Source organism: Hemibagrus wyckioides, linkage group LG11 (assembly GCF_019097595.1).
Source record: "Hemibagrus wyckioides isolate EC202008001 linkage group LG11, SWU_Hwy_1.0, whole genome shotgun sequence".
Taxonomy (NCBI): Eukaryota; Metazoa; Chordata; class Actinopteri; order Siluriformes; family Bagridae; genus Hemibagrus; species Hemibagrus wyckioides.
In genome coordinates this window covers 8140187-8159539 of record NC_080720.1, presented here as the reverse complement: position 1 = coordinate 8159539, position 19353 = coordinate 8140187, and the positions used below count along the sequence as shown (strand labels likewise).

Below are 19353 nucleotides of genomic sequence, written 5' to 3'. Positions count from 1 at the left end.
ACATTTCTGTCTACAACTCATTTCGAGCTAGCAATGCAAAAGTTGGCAGTTCTTTCAGAGTATTCTCTCATGGTGTATTTCTGTTCCGCTCTCTCTCCCTTCCTCACCAGCTCTCGATCCATCTCATTTTCCCAAGCCATGACCCCAAGCTTCACACAAAAAGTACTTGGCTGGACATTAATAAAACTGCTGGGCTCTGGGAAAGGGGAGTAAGCTTCAAGTAAGATGTTACCATGGTAACAGCTCTCAATACTGCGAGCCACAGTCTAATTCTGACCAACACTGACTGAATAAATCAGTATAGTTCCTCCTAAACTGCATTAACTTTCACCTACATTCAATTAATAAGAACCATTTATATTTATATTGATGACTGTGAACTCAGATGTTTGTGTCATAAATGATATTGTGTATGAGTATAATAATACATCAGGCATTTTTATGCTCCATACAGTCATCATAGTTTGTTTTCAGCATATAGGCAGATCATATTTCTACATTTCACACTACTAATGTATGTAATGTGTGTATGCCACTGCTGCAATCAAAATCAGAACTAATATTGTTACACAAATACTTACCTCTCCATTGAGGAAGCAGTAAAGCACAGCAACCACAAAGCCCTGGCAAAAGATAAGATCATTTTCCAATAAGAGCATGACCTGAAGTGTTTTAAACTTCTTATATGTTTACATGACATTTAGCAGATGCCCTTATCCAGAGCGACTTTATCTCATTTTATACAACTGAGCAATTGAGGGTTAAGGGCCTTGCTTAGGGGCCCAGCAGTGGCAGATTGAAACTGACAACCTTCCGATTAGTAGTCCAACACCTTCACCACTAAGCTACCACACCCCCACAGCAACCTCCTGACAATTACAATTTATTTTTTATTTATGATTGAACCTATCACTGCTTGTGCTATGTTTAATGTCCAGATGTTACCATTTTTGCTATCTCTTAGCAGCTATGAATAGTCTCTCTTCTGTCTCTCTTTAATTAAATAGGGCCAAAATCCAAAATGCAGTGTGTTTTATTACTGATAACCTTACTGCCCTTTACAAAGAGCTGACACTGGACACTCCTTCCCTAAATGTTAAATAAACATCTCATGTACTATATCAAGGACTGAATGCTTTTTACTATAAACACATTAATATAAATTTGCTTCGATTATGATTTGATTAGAGCCGCACACTATTATATCAGAGATATTTTATGATAGAAAACTAACCAATGCCTTCTGACCAAATCTGATTCGAGCTTTCAAAATTGCTGTGGCCTAATACTATATGTTTAACAATATATTACAATACACTGGAGGAATCATAATATATATATGTGTATATATGTATATATATATATATATATATATATATATATATATATATATTATAATACAATACATATAATGCATATACAATATAAAATATAATACAATATGTTTAACAATATATTACAATAAACTGGAGGAATTATAATATATATATATATATATATATATATATATATATATATATATATATATATATATATATATATATATATATATATATATATATATTATAATACAATACATATAATACATATACAATATAAAATATAATACTATATGTTTAACAATATATTACAATACACTGGAGGAATTATAATATATGCAATATAATATTGCATTAATATGCAAATATTTGAGTGGTTTTTTTTTAATCTAAACAAATGAGATACAAGATGTTTAGTTTCAGTACCTGGAAAGAACCAAGACCCAGTTCAAACACGAGCCGTTCTTTCTTACTGACATCCTCAGGAGTGAAAGCAAACACAGTGTAGTGGATACCAAAGAGAGGGATGAGCAAGAGAGTGGAGCGAGCGAGGCGCCTGTCGATTACACAATATTTCAGTAATGATGGTAAACTAATGCACAGGCACTATGAAAAGACATGTGAAATAATAACACTTACAAGTAAATGCTAGATTCATTGCCTCCTATATCAGGAGATTGCAACTTCTGGACAAGGATTATGATGATGCCGATAAAGAGGACAAAGTTGATCTGAAATGTTAGAACGGTAAAGTGTGTGTTATTTTGGGAAATTTATCATCATAAAAACATGAAGCCAATATTCATAAATCATTATAGCTCTACTTATAATTCTTTGTAAGTTGATGAAGTCAGAATTGTAAGAAAACTCTGATAATGCATCATAAAGCTCTAATAAGGACTGTAAGTAATCCTTAATATCTTTTAACATGAAGAAGCCTTTATTATCACCGCACATACATTGGAATTCTTTTCTTCACATATCCCAGCTGAGGAAGTTGGGGTCAGAGCACAGGGGCAGCTATGATACAGTGCCCCTGGAGCAGAGAGGGTTAAGGGCATTGCTCAACTACCCAGCAGTGGCAGCTTAGCAATGCTGGGGCTTGAACCCTGATCTTCTGATCAACAACCTAGAGCCTTAACCAGTTGAGCTTCCATTACCTATGTTGTATCATGTTGTAATGTAAGTGTCATTTTTACTTATACAGCTAAAAAACAGCATCATTTTTTTAGCATTATACTGGAACCTCAATCCATCCCACTACAGAACATAACGTTATCATCAATAGTGACACTTGAGATATAATGTGACAAGTAAACAAGCAGAGAAATAGTACAGTAGAATCACTTCATGAAGCATTTCATTTCTTTTATAAAAGATTCCCACAGAATCATTATCAACTTATAAAGAGTGATGATGATTTATAAATACAGGCTTTATAGAAAGTGTTCCAAAATAATCTAGCTTTTGTATTATACACACCATAATGGAAGCAAGCACAGGTCCCTTTATCACCCACCAGATGGCAGCATTGTTGTTTATGTCCCAACATCTAAAACATGCAAAGACAATCCATTACCGATTAACATTTATCTTTGATTATTTTTTTTTAAACTGTTACAAACTATGTCACACATCTTACCCAATGTTATCAAAATGGACACGGAGCATTGCCCAGACTGTCACACACACTGTTGGGGTTCCTGGATTAAAGATTTTACTGAATGAGTCACACATTCTTCATTATTGAAAAAGCAACAGTGTGCCATCACGGTGTTTTAGCTCACCCCAGCCGATGATGGTGTACCAGTAGAAGTATCTCCTCTCAGGGAAGAAGGTCTCCACCAGCAGGGTAAAGAGGTACAGTCCCTCAATGAAGAGCCAGAAGTAGTTTGATAAAACACAGTAGTGAAAAAACACCAGCACTGCCTTACATTCCACCTGCGACAGAAAAAATACAGGGTTTATAATGAGAATGTCTTTCTTAATATCGCCAAGGCAAAAAACGTCATCCATTTCATGTATTCTTATTTTGCATTCACAACACACACACACACACAGCAACCCACAGTGACAAAGCAACCAGAGATCACTCGTTTTCAATAAAGGGCAGGTGACTTCTTAGAAAAGTTGAACTACAGTTGATATCATAAATTTACATCCGTCTTGCTGAATCTCCAAAATATGAACAACTGAAAAGAAATAAAAGGGATCTTATAAATTGTTCTGAATCCTCCGTCCTGCCCATTCCTTGCTTTTCCAGCATCTTTTGCATATTTGACTCCTTTCCAACAGAGGCTATATGATGTTCCAAATCCATCTTTTCACTCTGGGGACAACTGAGTGACTTGTACACAAATATTACAAAAGGTGCCAGCTTTAACTGATGCTCAAGAAGGCAACATTATACATTAAGAGCCAGGAGGGTATTTTTGAGGGTAATTTTGAAGAGGATGCTCGGCATAAATTGATTTTGTTTAAAGATTTTTCATGTAGTACTGCCCTTTAGAAGCTCCGTAAGATATTTACTTATGTAAAATGTTTCCCAGAACACAAAATAATATTTTGCAGAATCAGCAAAGGGGTATGTAAACTTATGATAAAAAGTGTATATGCAAATATATAGAGAATTGGTGCAGAGGCTACTGATAGAAAATGAAGACAGTAGAGCGCATGTTATCCAGTGCGAAGCACACACTGCTCCTTCTTCATCTCATATGATATGATGCATATATACACGGCTGAATATTATACGCAAACGCCAAATTTTCCAAAAACTGACAACCCACTGACAAACATTATTACCATGGCAACCAGTAACATGAACCGCACAGAACAAAGACCGGAGACTTGCAGTGATAAAATATGTAAAAATAGCTTTACTTCCTCTATTGAACTGCCACTATAGCTTTCAGAATTGTAAAATTTTGCTACTAAAGATTCACACCAAATCACATCTGATAGTATCTTTATCTTTATCTTTATCTTTATCTTTATCTTTATCTTTATCTTTATCTTTATCTGTTTATTATTCACTGTAACTGTTTGGTGTTGCACTAACGTGATATGTATAATCAACGTAAAACAAAACAATACAAGGTATTGACGTTTACTTGATCATTCATCCTCTGTATCCAGTTCATCCTGGTCAGATTATGGTGGCTTCAGCGCCTTAAGATGAAGTTGTTTCAGGTTTATTTTTGCTTGTTTGTTTGTTTGTTTGTTTGTTTTACATGAACTGGTTTACATGCAGCAACCACAAAGCCGCCCTTTTCTCATGATCATATTCCTAACAATAAATATTCACCATAAAGTACCGGTGAATCCTGAAAGCACGGCACATGCTTTGCTTTTATTATCAGGATCTCAGGCACATATTTCAGGTTTTATGTGACGCATTAAAGAGACGGTGAATAACAGTGCATGTGCGCGTATAACTCACGGTATGTATAAAGCAGTGGCTGCTGTCCTCCTCAGCATACAGAACTCCATCTTTAATGAAAACTGAGATGGCTCTCAGGATAAAAGACACAAAGAGATTCATGTGGATGAAGTTCCTGGTGCAGTGGAGCTTCCTGTGGGGGAAAAAAATCACAAGTTAGTCATGTGAGGAGAATTTTCGACTAAATATAACCACCACCTCCATTACAGATTCAGCGTAACATATTTTGATCTGTTTTGCCGTGAATGGCAATAAATGTTCAGCTGCTTCATCTGAGGTATTGTGCCGCTGCTAATGCTAACGATGGTCAATAACAGTAGTAGGTACAGAAGCAGTTAAGGTTAGTATCAATAGAATAGTAGTTAAAGTAACAGAAGTTCTCATAGTATCTTTTTCCTTTTGTATTCACAGGATGCTTTACTGATCTCTCACCTGAACCAGCAGAGGATCACCATGGCAGAGGTGAGAGACACCAGGGATGTGCTGTAACCCACTGTGTACAGAGCTTTCACAGACACATAGTACTTGTCCTGAAGGAGAGACCATTTAAAAGCAGATTATAAAGACAAGCCTAAAATCTGTGTATAAATACAAAATCTGCAGTCACACAAATGCCATATAAGCGAAGTTGGAATATATTTACATTTACCTTATCCAGAGAGACTTAAATTTTATCTTAGTTTTATACAATTGAAGGTTAAGGGCCTTGCTCAGGGGCCCAGCAGTGGCAGCTTGGTGGACCTGGGATTGAAAATCACAACCTTCCGATAGGTAGTCCAACATCTTAGCCACTAAGCTACTAAGCTAAAATGAGTATTTAAGTAAAAGCAGGGTAAAGGACTAAGGCGTAAAGCGAGATATTGATTAGTAGCAAAGGGGTTTAAATACTTTCTAAGCAAAAATGCTTCAATTTATTAGAAAGGAGAATATTTTTAAGTAAGCAAAATTTTATAGAAGGGGCATAATTTTTTTTGGAGGGGTTAAACTGTGTACAAAAATAGGATTTAAATCATTCTGACATTGAGGGTTTTATAAGTTTAAGAGTAATGGTGGTAAATAATTTAGAAGCAAAGACAGTTTATTAGAATTGAAGTAGAGTACTTTTTAGAAGTAAAACGTAGGAAAAAAGTATAGGTCTGAGGACACATTTATGTAAAACAAGATCAGATTATTATTAGTAGTAGTAGTAGTAGTAATATCATTAAAAGAGTCTCTTCAAGTTGTCCTTTAGGCATTAACCACAGGCAGTGTTTAATCATCATGAGATAATTACAGTGGTTTAGCTGTATGATGTTAGATGTAAGATGTAAGATCTGTTCTTCTTCTGTTTTAAGTAAGATTTGAAGCTGCTAGTCAAAAGGCTACAGACTTCCTTCTGTAACACTGCTTGTTTTTGTGTTTTACGATCTATTCCACCTTCTTAAGTCTTTCTGCATCCCTTATTATTATCGCTATAAATTACAAGATACTTAAAAGGGGCACATGCTTTATTAATTGATGTAGACACTTTTACCAGCACTTTTTCTTTTACTACTGATTATGCATAATCATAAAATCAATGTTGATGCAATAGCAATGACACTAGGGGAAAAAAACCTATATTAATTATATTTTACAGTTAATACTAATGCTGTCTTACACACTAAGTGTCAAGTCTGCCTTTAATAAACCATTTATTTAGTCTCCCTTTAATATCTAAGCAAAAGCAGTAAATATGTTCCACAAAGATATATTGCTGGTTATTGCTGTTTGGTTTGTGTGTGTGTGTGTGTGTTTAAACACTGTAATGAAACATAACCTTCACTTGAGTATGTTGTAATGCTTACCATAGAGCTCGTTCTATTGTCATCAAAAGGACACACATCGAAGTAATGAGGGTATATCTCTGACCAGCCTTCCTCGGTACAGTTCCGGCTCATTTTCCCAAACTCTGCAACACATGACACACTGAACTGTTACCTTATCAAACAAATGTTCATTGATTTCTGAGGTCAACTGGCTGTTTTAGCAGGCAGAGGTGAATTACAAATGTCTCATACCTTCATATTCTTCATTCATGACCTCAAAGAGCTCAGGGCAGGGCATCCACACTACATCACCTATTCTCGCCGGCTGCCAGCATGTCAGATTGTCCCACATCCAGCGACACACTGAAGGTGATATATAAACACATCAATGATGCTAAATATAGACAGACAAATGGATAAGTGTGACACTGAGCCAGATAAGAATTGATAGTGTAGCCGTATGGCTTTAAATCAGAAATCAGAAATATATATCTGTTCACACACACAAGCCAATTTAATAGGAACACCAGTACCTCGTACCACTGCTCATTTATGCAATTATCCAATCAGTGTGTGTGTGTGTGTGTGTGTGTATATGCATGCTATCCTGCAGATACACATCAAGAGCTTCTGTTTCTGTTCAAATCAGACATCAGAAAGTAGAAGAAATCAGTGACTTTTGACCTTTTCTGGTTCTTGGTGCCAAACAGGCTGGTTTGAGTATATTAGAAGCTGCTGATCGCGATAGTGCAAGACTGAAATCACATCCATTCATAATATCATGAGTGATCAGGAATAAAGGTGCTCCTAATTAAGTGAGTGTATTAATTCATACATTATTATATGAATCTATTTATTTGTTTTGTTTGTTTATAACAGTTTTCCATTTACATGGCAACTGATAACAGGTAAACAGAAGAGTAGGTTCATTTCATATAATTAATGCATGTATTCATCATACAACAAAAAATATTAGTTATTAATTATTATATTGGTTTCAGTTATATTTAGTTATGCTCCTTAAAAGATTTAAAGCAGAACTGTGGATACGTGACAGAAATAATCTTGTATCTGCCAGTAAACTTTCTGCATTTAATACATATTTAGCTTATGTGACAGAGCCCATGGAAGCTTAATAAATGTCTGCGAAGTATCAATTACATTCTGGGATTCGTAATTCATCTCACTCATCTCTCTCTATTGATCTAGTTTTACACCACAGGAGAAAAAGAAGAAAGCAGAGAGGAATAGATGGGTAGATGGGTGTGTCAATTTCAATCCGAGCCAACAAGTGAACATTTCTCCAGCGGATATCACAATGTGTTCATATCGCAATTACTTTATGGCTTGCAAAGCTCTCAGTCAATAAGAGAGACGCTCAATGAGACCACAAAAGACTTTTCAACCATCCTGTGCTTCATCAATTGCTTTTTAGATAAACAGGAGTGAGTTATTCTTGTCATATTCTCACCATTATGTAATGATAATGGTGCTAAAGTAAGATCCGCAGTAAATGTCTGTAGTGAAAGTGCAGCGGGGAAAAAAGACCGAACTTTTTCAATGAATGAAAATGCGGCAGATCAGATATCCAAATGTCTTCGTTTTTCAAACATAGATACATAGTTCTGGTATAAATCATACTCTATCTGTATGTTTTAATTTGGTTGGATACTATATTAGAGGTCCAATAGCTCTATTTTGGTCTTTCTGTATTTCTGACATTCAACAGCAGTGATTTGGTTTTATATCAGCTATTTATCACTCTTGTCTCTTGTTAGTAATGTTTTTGTAAATTGTAATGAACTTTTCCAATGAATGACAATTTTGAGTTTTAATGTATTTCCTCCTATCCTTTTCTTTCCCTTCCTATCCTTTCCTTTCCTTCTCTTCCCTTCCCTTCCATTTCCTTCCTTTCCATTCCTTTCCTTTCCATTTCATTTCATTTCATTTCATTTCATTCCTTTCCTTTCCTTTCCTTTCCTTTCCTTTCCATTTCATTCCATTCCATTCCATTCCATTCCATTCCATTCCATTCCTTTCCTTTCCTTTCCTTTCCTTTCCTTTCCTTTCCTTTCCTTTCCTTTCCATTTCATTCCATTCCATTCCATTCCATTCCATTCCATTCCTTTCCTTTCCTTTCCTCTCACCTTTATGAAGCAACAGAGAAGTAGGACCGCAATGATGCATTATTTATGCTTATTAATTATTTACTTCCAAAGGCTGTTATAAAGATATGTATTAATGTCTGTTGTAAAAAAAAAAAATGACATGGAAAAGATTTACTGTTAACACAATGCAGTTTATTTGCCAACCCGAGCCTGTGCCAAAGTGTTTTATTCCTTCTGAATGAGGTAAATTTGCCAATGAGTTCTAAACATTTGAATTTATTATACACATATTACTTTTTATTCTTTTAATGTTACATTTAATGATGGGAATATCTTCAAAACAAGTTGTTTCCTGTTTTCATTTACAACAGATGATCTAAACTGTTGATCCTGGCTTCCTTCTTTTCTCTCACTTTAAAACAGTAAGATAAATTCAACCTATGTTGCTGAGAAAGCTCAGAGCCAACTGTGCTGAAGAATTTCTTGTGGAGGAAAAACGCTACTACTTTACCTTTCTAACCAGTACAAAGCACTGACCCTGGAGTCTATCCATCCATTGTCTATACCCGCTTTATTTCTAATTAGGGTCACGGGGGTCTGCTGGAGCCTATCCCAGAACACATTGGGCAAAAGGCAGGGGTACATCCTGGACAGGTCACCAGTCTATCGAAGGGAAACATATAGACAGACAAACACACACACTCACTCCTATGGGCAATTTAGAATTACTAATCAACCTAATGTACATGTTTTTGGACTGTAGGAGGAAACCGGAGTACCTGGAGTAAACCCACGCAAGCACAGGGAGAACATGCAAACTCCACACAGAAAGGCCCCTGCCTGTTCGAACCCAGGACCTTCTTGAGGCAACAGTGCTAACCACTAAGCCACCATGCTGCCCTGACCCTGGAGTCTATTCCAAAAATGTTTAATAAATATCTCCTTCACCATATTTGCCGCTGGTTGAATAACAACACTTAATTTATCTGTTTATCATTAGGATTCAATCAAGCGAAATGTCGTCTATACAAGTCTCTGTGCAAGTTGTTATTATTGAAAGCACATTATTATAAACCTGTGAATTGTGGAACTACTTTCAGAGCTGCTGTTAAGAAAAATTAATTAACCTTCTAACCAATCAGATTCAAGAATTCAGCAATGTTGTGAAACCAATCTCAGCCCAAACAGCAATATCACCCAACCTTAATAAGCATTTAACAGCACTGACGGAGCATCACACGCCTGGGAGTTTATCCCCATATACAGTGTTTTTCATAAACATATCATTTTCACACACCGCCACATTCTGCAATTCTCCTTTTATCTCACATTTCAGGTCTTTATATGATGTATATTTCTCTGTAATACCCCTCTGACATCTCTTCTGTCCTGTTGCTTCAACACAAATGTACTAACTGCATTCAATGCTGCTGTTTCTATTATAGTTAAGTTAATGTTTATTTATTACTTAAACTAATAAGTGCATTAATTTATGTCTAGGGCAGCTGAATCTCCTATTTACATCTAGCAAACATTCAGACGGAAAGCGTAACAGAGAAAAAGCGACATGTCAATCAACAGCTGTCATATCTAGTTTTCCGATTGTATATACAGTCAATATCTCCTCTGTCCCTCAGTGTCTGTCAGTGACTCCATATTATTTCCACTCCCCTATATGATTAACAGTTGTCCACATTTCAGTTATGGCAGGAAGGAGCCAGTATTAACCCAAACAGCGATGTAGAGATCAAGGAAAGTGGTGTGTAAAGCAATCATGTTATCACATTATCATACAGTGGAAATCATTTTCTGAATAAATAAAACTGGGAAAGTTAAAAAAATGTATAGTTTGTATGGCAGCTGAGTTGTACAAAGATGTGTGTGGGGGCGTTAGAGCAACATGCGCTTCCTGGAAGCCACGGGAACATTTAGTCGGTCCCAAATGGCATTAACTCTGATTTCGCAAATCCTGCCTTCTTTCTACAAAGCTGTGTTAATTACACAAGACACAAATGTGTGGCTAGCAACAAAGCGCAACTGTGCATCTTTGCGTTGCAGACTCTCATAGAGCTCTGATAACTCCATTATCATGATCTGAGGTAAACACAAATGTGCAAACGTGCATTATATTGCTTTCTTTAGAAAACACTTATGCAAGTAAACACCGTTTTTTTCCTCTACTTTCTGAGTGTAAAATCTGCGGCTCTATCAAACTATAAACCTTTTGTTACAAGCAGGATTTCTAATGGACCAGGGGTAATGGTTATGTTCAATACTGACAGTACTTTACTCTTTGTGTATATATATATATATATATACACAGCACTATATACTATATACGTCAACACTATATTGACGAAAGTATTCGCTCACCGGCCTTGACTCGCATATGAACTTAAGTGACATCCCATTCCTAATCCATAGGGTTCAATATGACGTTGGTCCACCCTTTGCAGCTATAACAGCTTCAACTCTTCTGGGAAGGCTGTCCACAAGGTTTAGGAGTGTGTTTATGGGAATTTTTGACCATTCTTCCAGAAGCGCATTTGTGAGGTCACACACTGATGTTGGACGAGAAGGCCTGGCTCTCAGTCTCCGCTCTAATTCATCCCAAAGGTGTTCTATCGGGTTGAGGTCAGGACTCTGTGCAGGCCAGTCAAGTTCCTCCACACCAGACTCTGTCATCCATGTCTTTATGGACCTTGCTTTGTGCACTGGTGCACAGTCATGTTGGAAGAGGAAGGGGCCAGCTCCAAACTGTTCCCACAAAGTTGGGAGCATGGAATTGTCCGAAATGTCTTGGTATGCTGAAGCATTCAGAGTTCCTTTCACTGGAACTAAGGGGTCAAGCCCAGCTCCTGAAAAACAACCCCACACCATAATCCCCCCTCCACCAAACTTTACACTTGGCACAATGCAGTCAGACAAGTACCGTTCTCCTGGCAACCGCCAAACCCAGACTCGTCCATCAGATTGCCAGATGGAGAAGCGCGATTCGTCACTCCAGAGAACGCGTCTCCACTGCTCTAGAGTCCAGTGGCGGCGTGCTTTACACCACTGCATCCGACGCTTTGCATTGCACTTGGTGCTGTATGGCTTGGATGCAGCCGCTCGGCCATGGAAACCCATTCCATGAAGCTCTCTGCACACTGTTCTTGAGCTAATCTGAAGGCCACATGAAGTTTGGAGGTCTGTAGCGATTGACTCTGCAGAAAGTTGGCGACCTCTTCACACTATGCGCCTCAGCATCCGCTGACCCCGCTCCGTCAGTTTACGTGGCCTACCACTTCGTGGCTGAGTTGCTGTCGTTCCCAAACACTTCCACGTTCTTATAATACAGCTGACAGTTGACTGTGGAATATTTAGGAGCGAGGAAATTTCACGACTGGATTTGTTGCACAGGTGGCATCCTATCACAGTTCCACGCTGGAATTCACTGAGCTCCTGAGAGCGACCCATTCTTTCACAAATGTTTGGAAAAACAGTCTGCATGCCTAGGTGCTTGATTTTATACACCTGTGGCCATGGAAGTGATTGGAACACCTGATTCTGATTATTTGGATGGGTGAGCGAATACTTTTGGCAATATAGTATATATATATATATATACACTGTCCGCTTTAATAGGAACACCTGCTCTTTTATGCAGTTTACCGATCAGCCAATCACGTGGCAGCTGTGCAATGCATAGAATCATGCAAAGCAAGTGATTTTTTTTGTTGTGCAATGTGAGTCCATCTGTGACCATGATAGCCTCAGATTCTTGTTCTTGGCTGCCAGGAATGGAACCTGATGTGGTATGCTGCTGAGATGCTTTTCTGCTCACTACAGCTGAACAGAGTCATAATTTGACTTTCTATATCGTGCCTGGCAACTCAAACAAGGCATTCCCACTCACAGAACTATCACTCACTCACTCTGTGTTTTTTTTTGTTTTTTTGTTTTTTTTTCACAACATTCGGTGTAAAATCCCAGGAGATCAGCAGTTTCCGAAATACTCAATCCAGCCCATCTGGTACCATCAACCATGCCACGATCGAAGTCACAGGGCTCACACTATATTTTCATTCTGATGTTTGATGTGAACATTAATGAAGCTCTTGACGTGAATCATGATTTTATGCATTGTGCTGATCAGATAAATGCATAAATGAGCAGTTTCCTATTAGAGCAGATGGCGAATTTATATCTCTGCATTTCTCATTAGTCTCATGTTTTTGAGAAATCTCCCACCTCTGAGACTAGTATAGTGGCATTCAGAATGAACTGCAATGAGATGGAAAAGAGCAGCTCTGCATTATAACATTGTAATACAATTTTCCTATAACAATGGCAGATGAGCCATTGTTATCCCTCTAATGCTTCTTTTCTTGAAGGATGTAGTAATGCAACACTGTTGTTTTCTAGCATGGTAAATAGAAAATGGTTTGCTTTGATTTATGTGAAATAAAATCTATCAGTGTGTTGAATTAAGTTTAATAAAGTCTATAGTTAACATCAGTAGTCTGTAGTCTGCTTTAGTTTGTTTTTAAAGTAATTATAACTCAATATCTACTCTAATCGCCTTGACTCAGCTACACAGCTACAGTATATATACTGTAGCTTGTAGAGAATTGTTGTTCAATTGTTCATGACAAACGCTAACTGTTTTTTAACATTGTGCCGACGCAAATGCAATTACAACTGATTACGGTCAGAAAAATAGACAGTGAGTTACTACTTGTATGGGCGTCTGTGTTTATATAAAATGCTCTCAGCTTTACACAAATTCCCAGCAAGTGCTGGCTGGTTGTTTAATAAAACTCTGCAAATGGATTCTACATCTGGTTTTACGGGAGGTTCATTACACTGGTTTATTGTAAAAGTGGAAGTAGGATATAGACTGTTGAAAGTCTAATACATGATATAAATGCTAGTAAAATGATATACTGGGTTTTTTAAGTGTATCCTAGAACAATAACAACTTACAAGTCTCCTTAAAACATATTACTATCTCTTGATCTTATTGTGAGCTATGGTGTGGATATTACAACTCGGATTTCTACAGCGAGAATTATTCCTGGACCTCACTGTAACTGATGAAAGGTGAAAGATCCCACATATAAAGACAGATTTTTGTCCTGAATCTTCTTTCAGACATCAAACCATGCTTCACAAAAACAATAATCCTGATTCACTGGAGCTGAAACTCTCAAAGGAGCAGACATTTTCTCATTGGTTATTACTTTTTACATGAATCAGTTGTGACCTTATGAGAATCATTTGGGAGAATCATGTGAGAGATCATTTTGAATCAGGACGTCATGACTGTACTGTGGCGATCACTGGGGTTCGATTTTACACACCGCTTTTGCAATCATCTGGAGTGGCAAAAAGGCCTTAAATTCAGCAGGATTATCCTCTACTGACTCAGCTATTACATGCTGGAGGGCTGTTCTTAATTGTTTTTCCTATTTCCTTCCTTCCTGTTCCCACTTAGTCATGAACACAGCTTAATGAGATCTGGGAAATGTAGTGAGCAATCAGAGCAGCTTTTCCACTAACTTCATTCATATTATTTGGTGCAAATGCCTATAGCTAGGATAAAAAGAGATCTTATTACCATTGAGGCCAAATGTTTACATAGACCTAGGCTAAAAACCACATAAATTTCAGATTACCATGACTACCATGACTACCTGTGGTAGCACATACAGTACTTTGATATTATTTGGAGGTTTTGCCTTGTATCAAAAGTTTGTGGCTTCTCACAATACATTGCTGGAAATTTTGCCCATTCCTCCTGACAGAACTGTCAGATCTGTAGGCCCTCTTGCTCAGGCACACTTTTTCAGCCCAGGCCACACACTTTCTGTGGGATTCAGGTCACGGTTTGTGGCTTTGTGATGGCCAATTCTAAGCTTGTCTTTAAACCTGTTTGGTTACAGCTTTGGAGGTATGCTAATGATCACTGTCCTGCTGGAAGATTCAAGTTTTAACTCTTGAGGTGTCGCTTTAATATTTCTAGTTAATCCTCTTTTTTCTAATAATAAGATTTATTTTAGGAAGTATAACAGTCGCTTTTCAGGCAAAACACTCTCACAACATGACACTGCCACCCCCATGCTTCACAGTTGGGATGGTGATATTCGGATTAAAAGTCTCACCCATTTTCTGCCATCCATACTGCTGATCATTTATGGTAAAATTGTTCAGTTTTTTTGATCAGAGAATACTGCACACAAAGGCTGGTGATCACCTTCAAAATGCTATCCTCATGGTGATGTAGGACTCTTTTAATGGTGGATGGATACTTTGGTACCTGACACTTCAGTTCCTGTTGCTGGTCTGAAATGAATCTCTATAGGTTGTCCTATACAGTAGTTAGATCAATTGAAATGAAAAAGGAGAAGTTGACTTTAGTCTCCCTGAATAATCATATATTGTGCTCAGATCTGCCAAAAAACAATGAAATAATTGCCAGTTTCAAATATTCCGCTTAATATTTATAAGTACTGTAAGAAGAAGTCCAACTTGATGTCGTTTAAGCCACTAAATGAGATATCTAAGGAATATCTAAATGTTTGAGTATAATAAATATACATGTCTACCTATTAATCGTCCATCTTATTGGATCCAACATACAGAATGATGTTCTATGTGAGCTTTAAGCCAGTATACATGTATGTTCAGAAGAGTTTTATCAAACATTTTAAATTGTGTTTGTAGAAACTCAAATATTGGTCTAACTTGATTTCACTTTAGATCACATTTTTCAACAAAAGAATTACTAAATAAACTAAACGGTGAATAACGGCTGGAAAATGTTTGTTTTAGCACCAGTTACAAGCTTGAAAAATTGTTTGATTCACAAACCAAAAGACTACATGATCAGATGCTGATGACGATCACCATGGCCTTTCTTTTTGACTTTTTGACAGAGAAATGTTCCTCCTTGAAGCCTCAAATGACTGCATATGAATATTAAGACTTTACACAATTAAGATTTAGAATGTAAAGAAATCAAAGTCAAATATCCTCTAAATAATAATCATCAAGTTATAGCGTGAATATATAAATAGACATCCACCCACAGTTTAACACACACTAACACACACAACTTACCATATTCAGGGTCACTGCCAGGGTCATCCAAGGCCATCCTCTCCATACATTTTTCTTTTTCTAGCTGGATGACACAGCCTGGGTGCATGCTTAAGATCTGCAAGGCAAACACATATACACAGATTTGGTGATACAGATGATTACAGTAATCATGATGATGTCAGAAAAAATTGCAATCATGTTATTATGTTTGTCCCCCTCTTAGACCAGTGTCCACTTAAAACCAGACCAATAACTAACAGTTCGTCATGATGCTTGTCCCTCTCTCAGTATCAGCACTGCTTACTTTTTCATGTATGTCATATTTTTATGTTTATATTGGCTTTGTTTGTTAGGTAGTTTTGTTCGCACAGTCCTGGCTCTACGCTGACCCTTATTGTGTACATCTGCTCTGTTTTTCACTTTGATTCTTTTGTCCACTTGTGCCTTCATGTTCCTTTGTCTTATTGTGAAGACTAACTGATAATTAGATCCAAACTTTAGTTTCCCATGCTTATGGTTTCATTTGTACTTCTTGGTTTTGATCCTCATCTTATTCCCCAGTTTCTGAATATGGGGTATCTTAGGTTGAAGATGACTCCCTATTCTCTAGAAACGTGAAATAATCAATGTAAGATTTGCCCATAATACATACATACATACATACATACATAAGCAGTGTTATTCACTTCACCTGTCAGTGCTCATAATGTTATGCCTGATCAGTGTGTAAAACATTCCATTTCATTGTCTATACCACTTATCCTATCTATCCTTGGGTCCCGGGGAGCCTGTGCCTATCTCAGGCGTCATCGGGCATCAAGGCAGGATACACCCTGGATGGAGTACCAACCCATCGCAGGGCACACACACACACTCATTCACTCACGCAATCACACACTACAGGCAATTCAGAGACTCCAATCAGCCTAGTAGCATGAGATTTGAACCCTGGACACGTGAGGCGAACGTGCTAACCACTAAGCCACCAGTTTTATTAACCTATTAGCTTTACAGAACTAAGGCTTCAGTGAGTACAGACTAATAATTACAAGAGTAAAAGAGAACTAAATACAGCTGCATGTTGTCATCCCATATTCCCAGACATACACACAGATCTCTGTCCATCTCTGAGACATACACTATATTGCCAAAAGTATTCGCTCACCCATCCAAATAATCAGAATCAGGTGTTCCAATCACTTCCATGGCCACAGGTGTATAAAATCAAGCACCTAGGCATGCAGACTGTTTTTACAAACATTTGTGAAAGAATGGGTCGCTCTCAGGAGCTCAGTGAATTCCAGCGTGGAACTGTGATAGGATGCCACCTGTGCAACAAATCCAGTCGTGAAATTTCCTCGCTCCTAAATATTCCACAGTCAACTGTCAGCTGTATTATAAGAACGTGGAAGTGTTTGGGAACGACAGCAACTCAGCCACGAAGTGGTAGGCCACGTAAACTGACGGAGTGGGGTCAGCGGATGCTGAGGCACATAGTGCGAAGAGATCGCCAACTTTCTGCAGAGTCAATCACTACAGACCTCCAAACTTCATGTGGCCTTCAGATTAGCTCAAGAACAGTGCGCAGAGAGATTCATGGAATGGGTTTCCATGGCCGAGCGGCTGCATCCAAGCCATACATCACCAAGTGCAATGCAAAGCGTCGGATGCAGTGGTGTAAAGCACGCCGCCACCGGACTCTAGAGCAGTGGAGACGCGTTCTCTGGAGTGACGAATCGCGCTTCTCCATCTGGCAATCTGATGGACGAGTCTGGGTTTGGCGGTTGCCAGGAGAACGGTACTTGTCTGACTGCATTGTGCCAAGTGTAAAGTTTGGTGGAGGGGGGATTATGGTGTGGGGTTGTTTTTCAGGAGCTGGGCTTGGCCCCTTAGTTCCAGTGAAAGGAACTCTGAATGCTTCAGCATACCAAGACATTTTGGACAATTCCATGCTCCCAACTTTGTGGGAACAGTTTGGAGCTGGCCCCTTCCTCTTCCAACATGACTGTGCACCAGTGCACAAAGCAAGGTCCATAAAGACATGGATGACAGAGTCTGGTGTGGATGAACTTGACTGGCCTGCACAGAGTCCTGACCTCAACCCCATAGAACACCTTTGGGATGAATTAGAGTGGAGACTGAGAGCCAGGCCTTCTCGTCCAACATCAGTGTGTGACCTCACAAATGCGCTTCTGGAAGAATGGTCAAAAATTCCCATAAACACACTCCTAAACCTTGTGGACAGTCTTCCCAGAAGAGTTGACGCTGTTATAGCTGCAAAGGGTGGACCGACGTCATATTGAACCCTATGGATTAGGAATGGGATGTCACTTAAGTTCATATGCAAGTCAAGGCAGGTGAGCGAATACTTTTGGCAATATAGTGTATCTAGAAATGCCTGCAATTACCTTGACTATAGTATCATGAACCTAAAATTGTGTTATTAAAAAAAGGTGGGGTTTTTTTTGAACCCTCAATATTTTTATAAATTCCTTTTATACTCAGTAATGCAGGATCAATTTGCTAAAAATCTGCAAAATCCTTTTTCGATGCTGATAATAAATATATTTTCACCATCATATTTAAATAAGCTTATGCTTGAATAAGGACAGATTAGCTAAAATGCACCAAACATTTCATGTTAACTACATTTTTTGTTTTTTAGTTTTTTAATTTGACTGCTATTAATTGGATACAGTCCAGGTAGAAGTGAGTCATACATTATTTATAGCTTTCTCACTATAACACCTGAGATATACTGGCCTGATTCAATTTATTGTCACCTTGTCACCACAGTGTGTGTGTGTGTGTGTGTGTGTGTAAGAGTGTGAGGCTGAGGCTGAAATCACACCAAGACAATGACAGTCATGCATACATGCATATAGATTTTCATATACAGCAGCCAACATTCATGTATATCACTATACATTGCTGGAAAAGGAAAAATCTCTCATCTCTTTCATATTTATATGCCAATGTGTGTGACAGGACCAGATCAATATCCACTCAAAACCAGTCCAATGTCCACTCAAACCCATCCCAATAGCCACTCAAGACCTGTCCAATGACCAATGTCCATTCTAAACCAGACCAGCGCCCACTCTAAACCAGACCAGTGTCCACTCAAAACCAGAGAAATGTCCACTCAATATCAGACCACCGTCCATGCAAAATCGATCAGTGTTCCTTCTAACTCAAACCAGTGTCCACTCAAAATCTAGCCAGTATACACTCACAATCTGACCAGTGTCCACTCAAAACCAGCCCAATGTACACTCAAAACCAGCTCAACATCCACTCTAAATCAGACCAGTGTCCCCTCAAAACCAGATCAATGTCCACTCTAAATCAGACCAGTGTCCACTCTAAACCAAACCAGTGCTTGCTCTAAACCAGACCAGTGTCCCCTCAAAATCAGACCAGTGTCCATGCAAAATCAGATCAGTGTCCATGCAAAATCAGATCAGTGTCCTTGCAAAATCAGACCAGTGTTCTTTCTAAACCAGACCAGTGTCCAGACAAAACCACACCAATATCCACTCAAATCCAGACCAGTGTTCATTTAAAACCAGTCTAGTGTCCACTCAAAACCAGTCCAATATCCATTCAAA

General features: G+C 38.2%; 1 protein-coding gene across 1 annotated transcript in view; it reads right to left on the bottom strand.

Moving 5' to 3' along the window:
• Positions 1-19353, bottom strand: part of adcyap1r1b (adenylate cyclase activating polypeptide 1b (pituitary) receptor type I) — a 36196-nt gene that overhangs the window by 3928 nt on the left and 12915 nt on the right. Inside the window, exons 3-13 of the mRNA XM_058403572.1 lie at positions 15761-15857; positions 6801-6911; positions 6588-6691; positions 5194-5291; positions 4762-4894; positions 3107-3260; positions 2962-3022; positions 2802-2871; positions 1959-2050; positions 1746-1875; positions 582-623 (exon numbers count right to left, since the gene is read on the bottom strand). Of these exons, the coding sequence (XP_058259555.1) occupies positions 582-623; positions 1746-1875; positions 1959-2050; positions 2802-2871; positions 2962-3022; positions 3107-3260; positions 4762-4894; positions 5194-5291; positions 6588-6691; positions 6801-6911; positions 15761-15857 (1092 nt within the window). The remainder of the gene's footprint in view (positions 1-581; positions 624-1745; positions 1876-1958; positions 2051-2801; positions 2872-2961; positions 3023-3106; positions 3261-4761; positions 4895-5193; positions 5292-6587; positions 6692-6800; positions 6912-15760; positions 15858-19353) is intronic.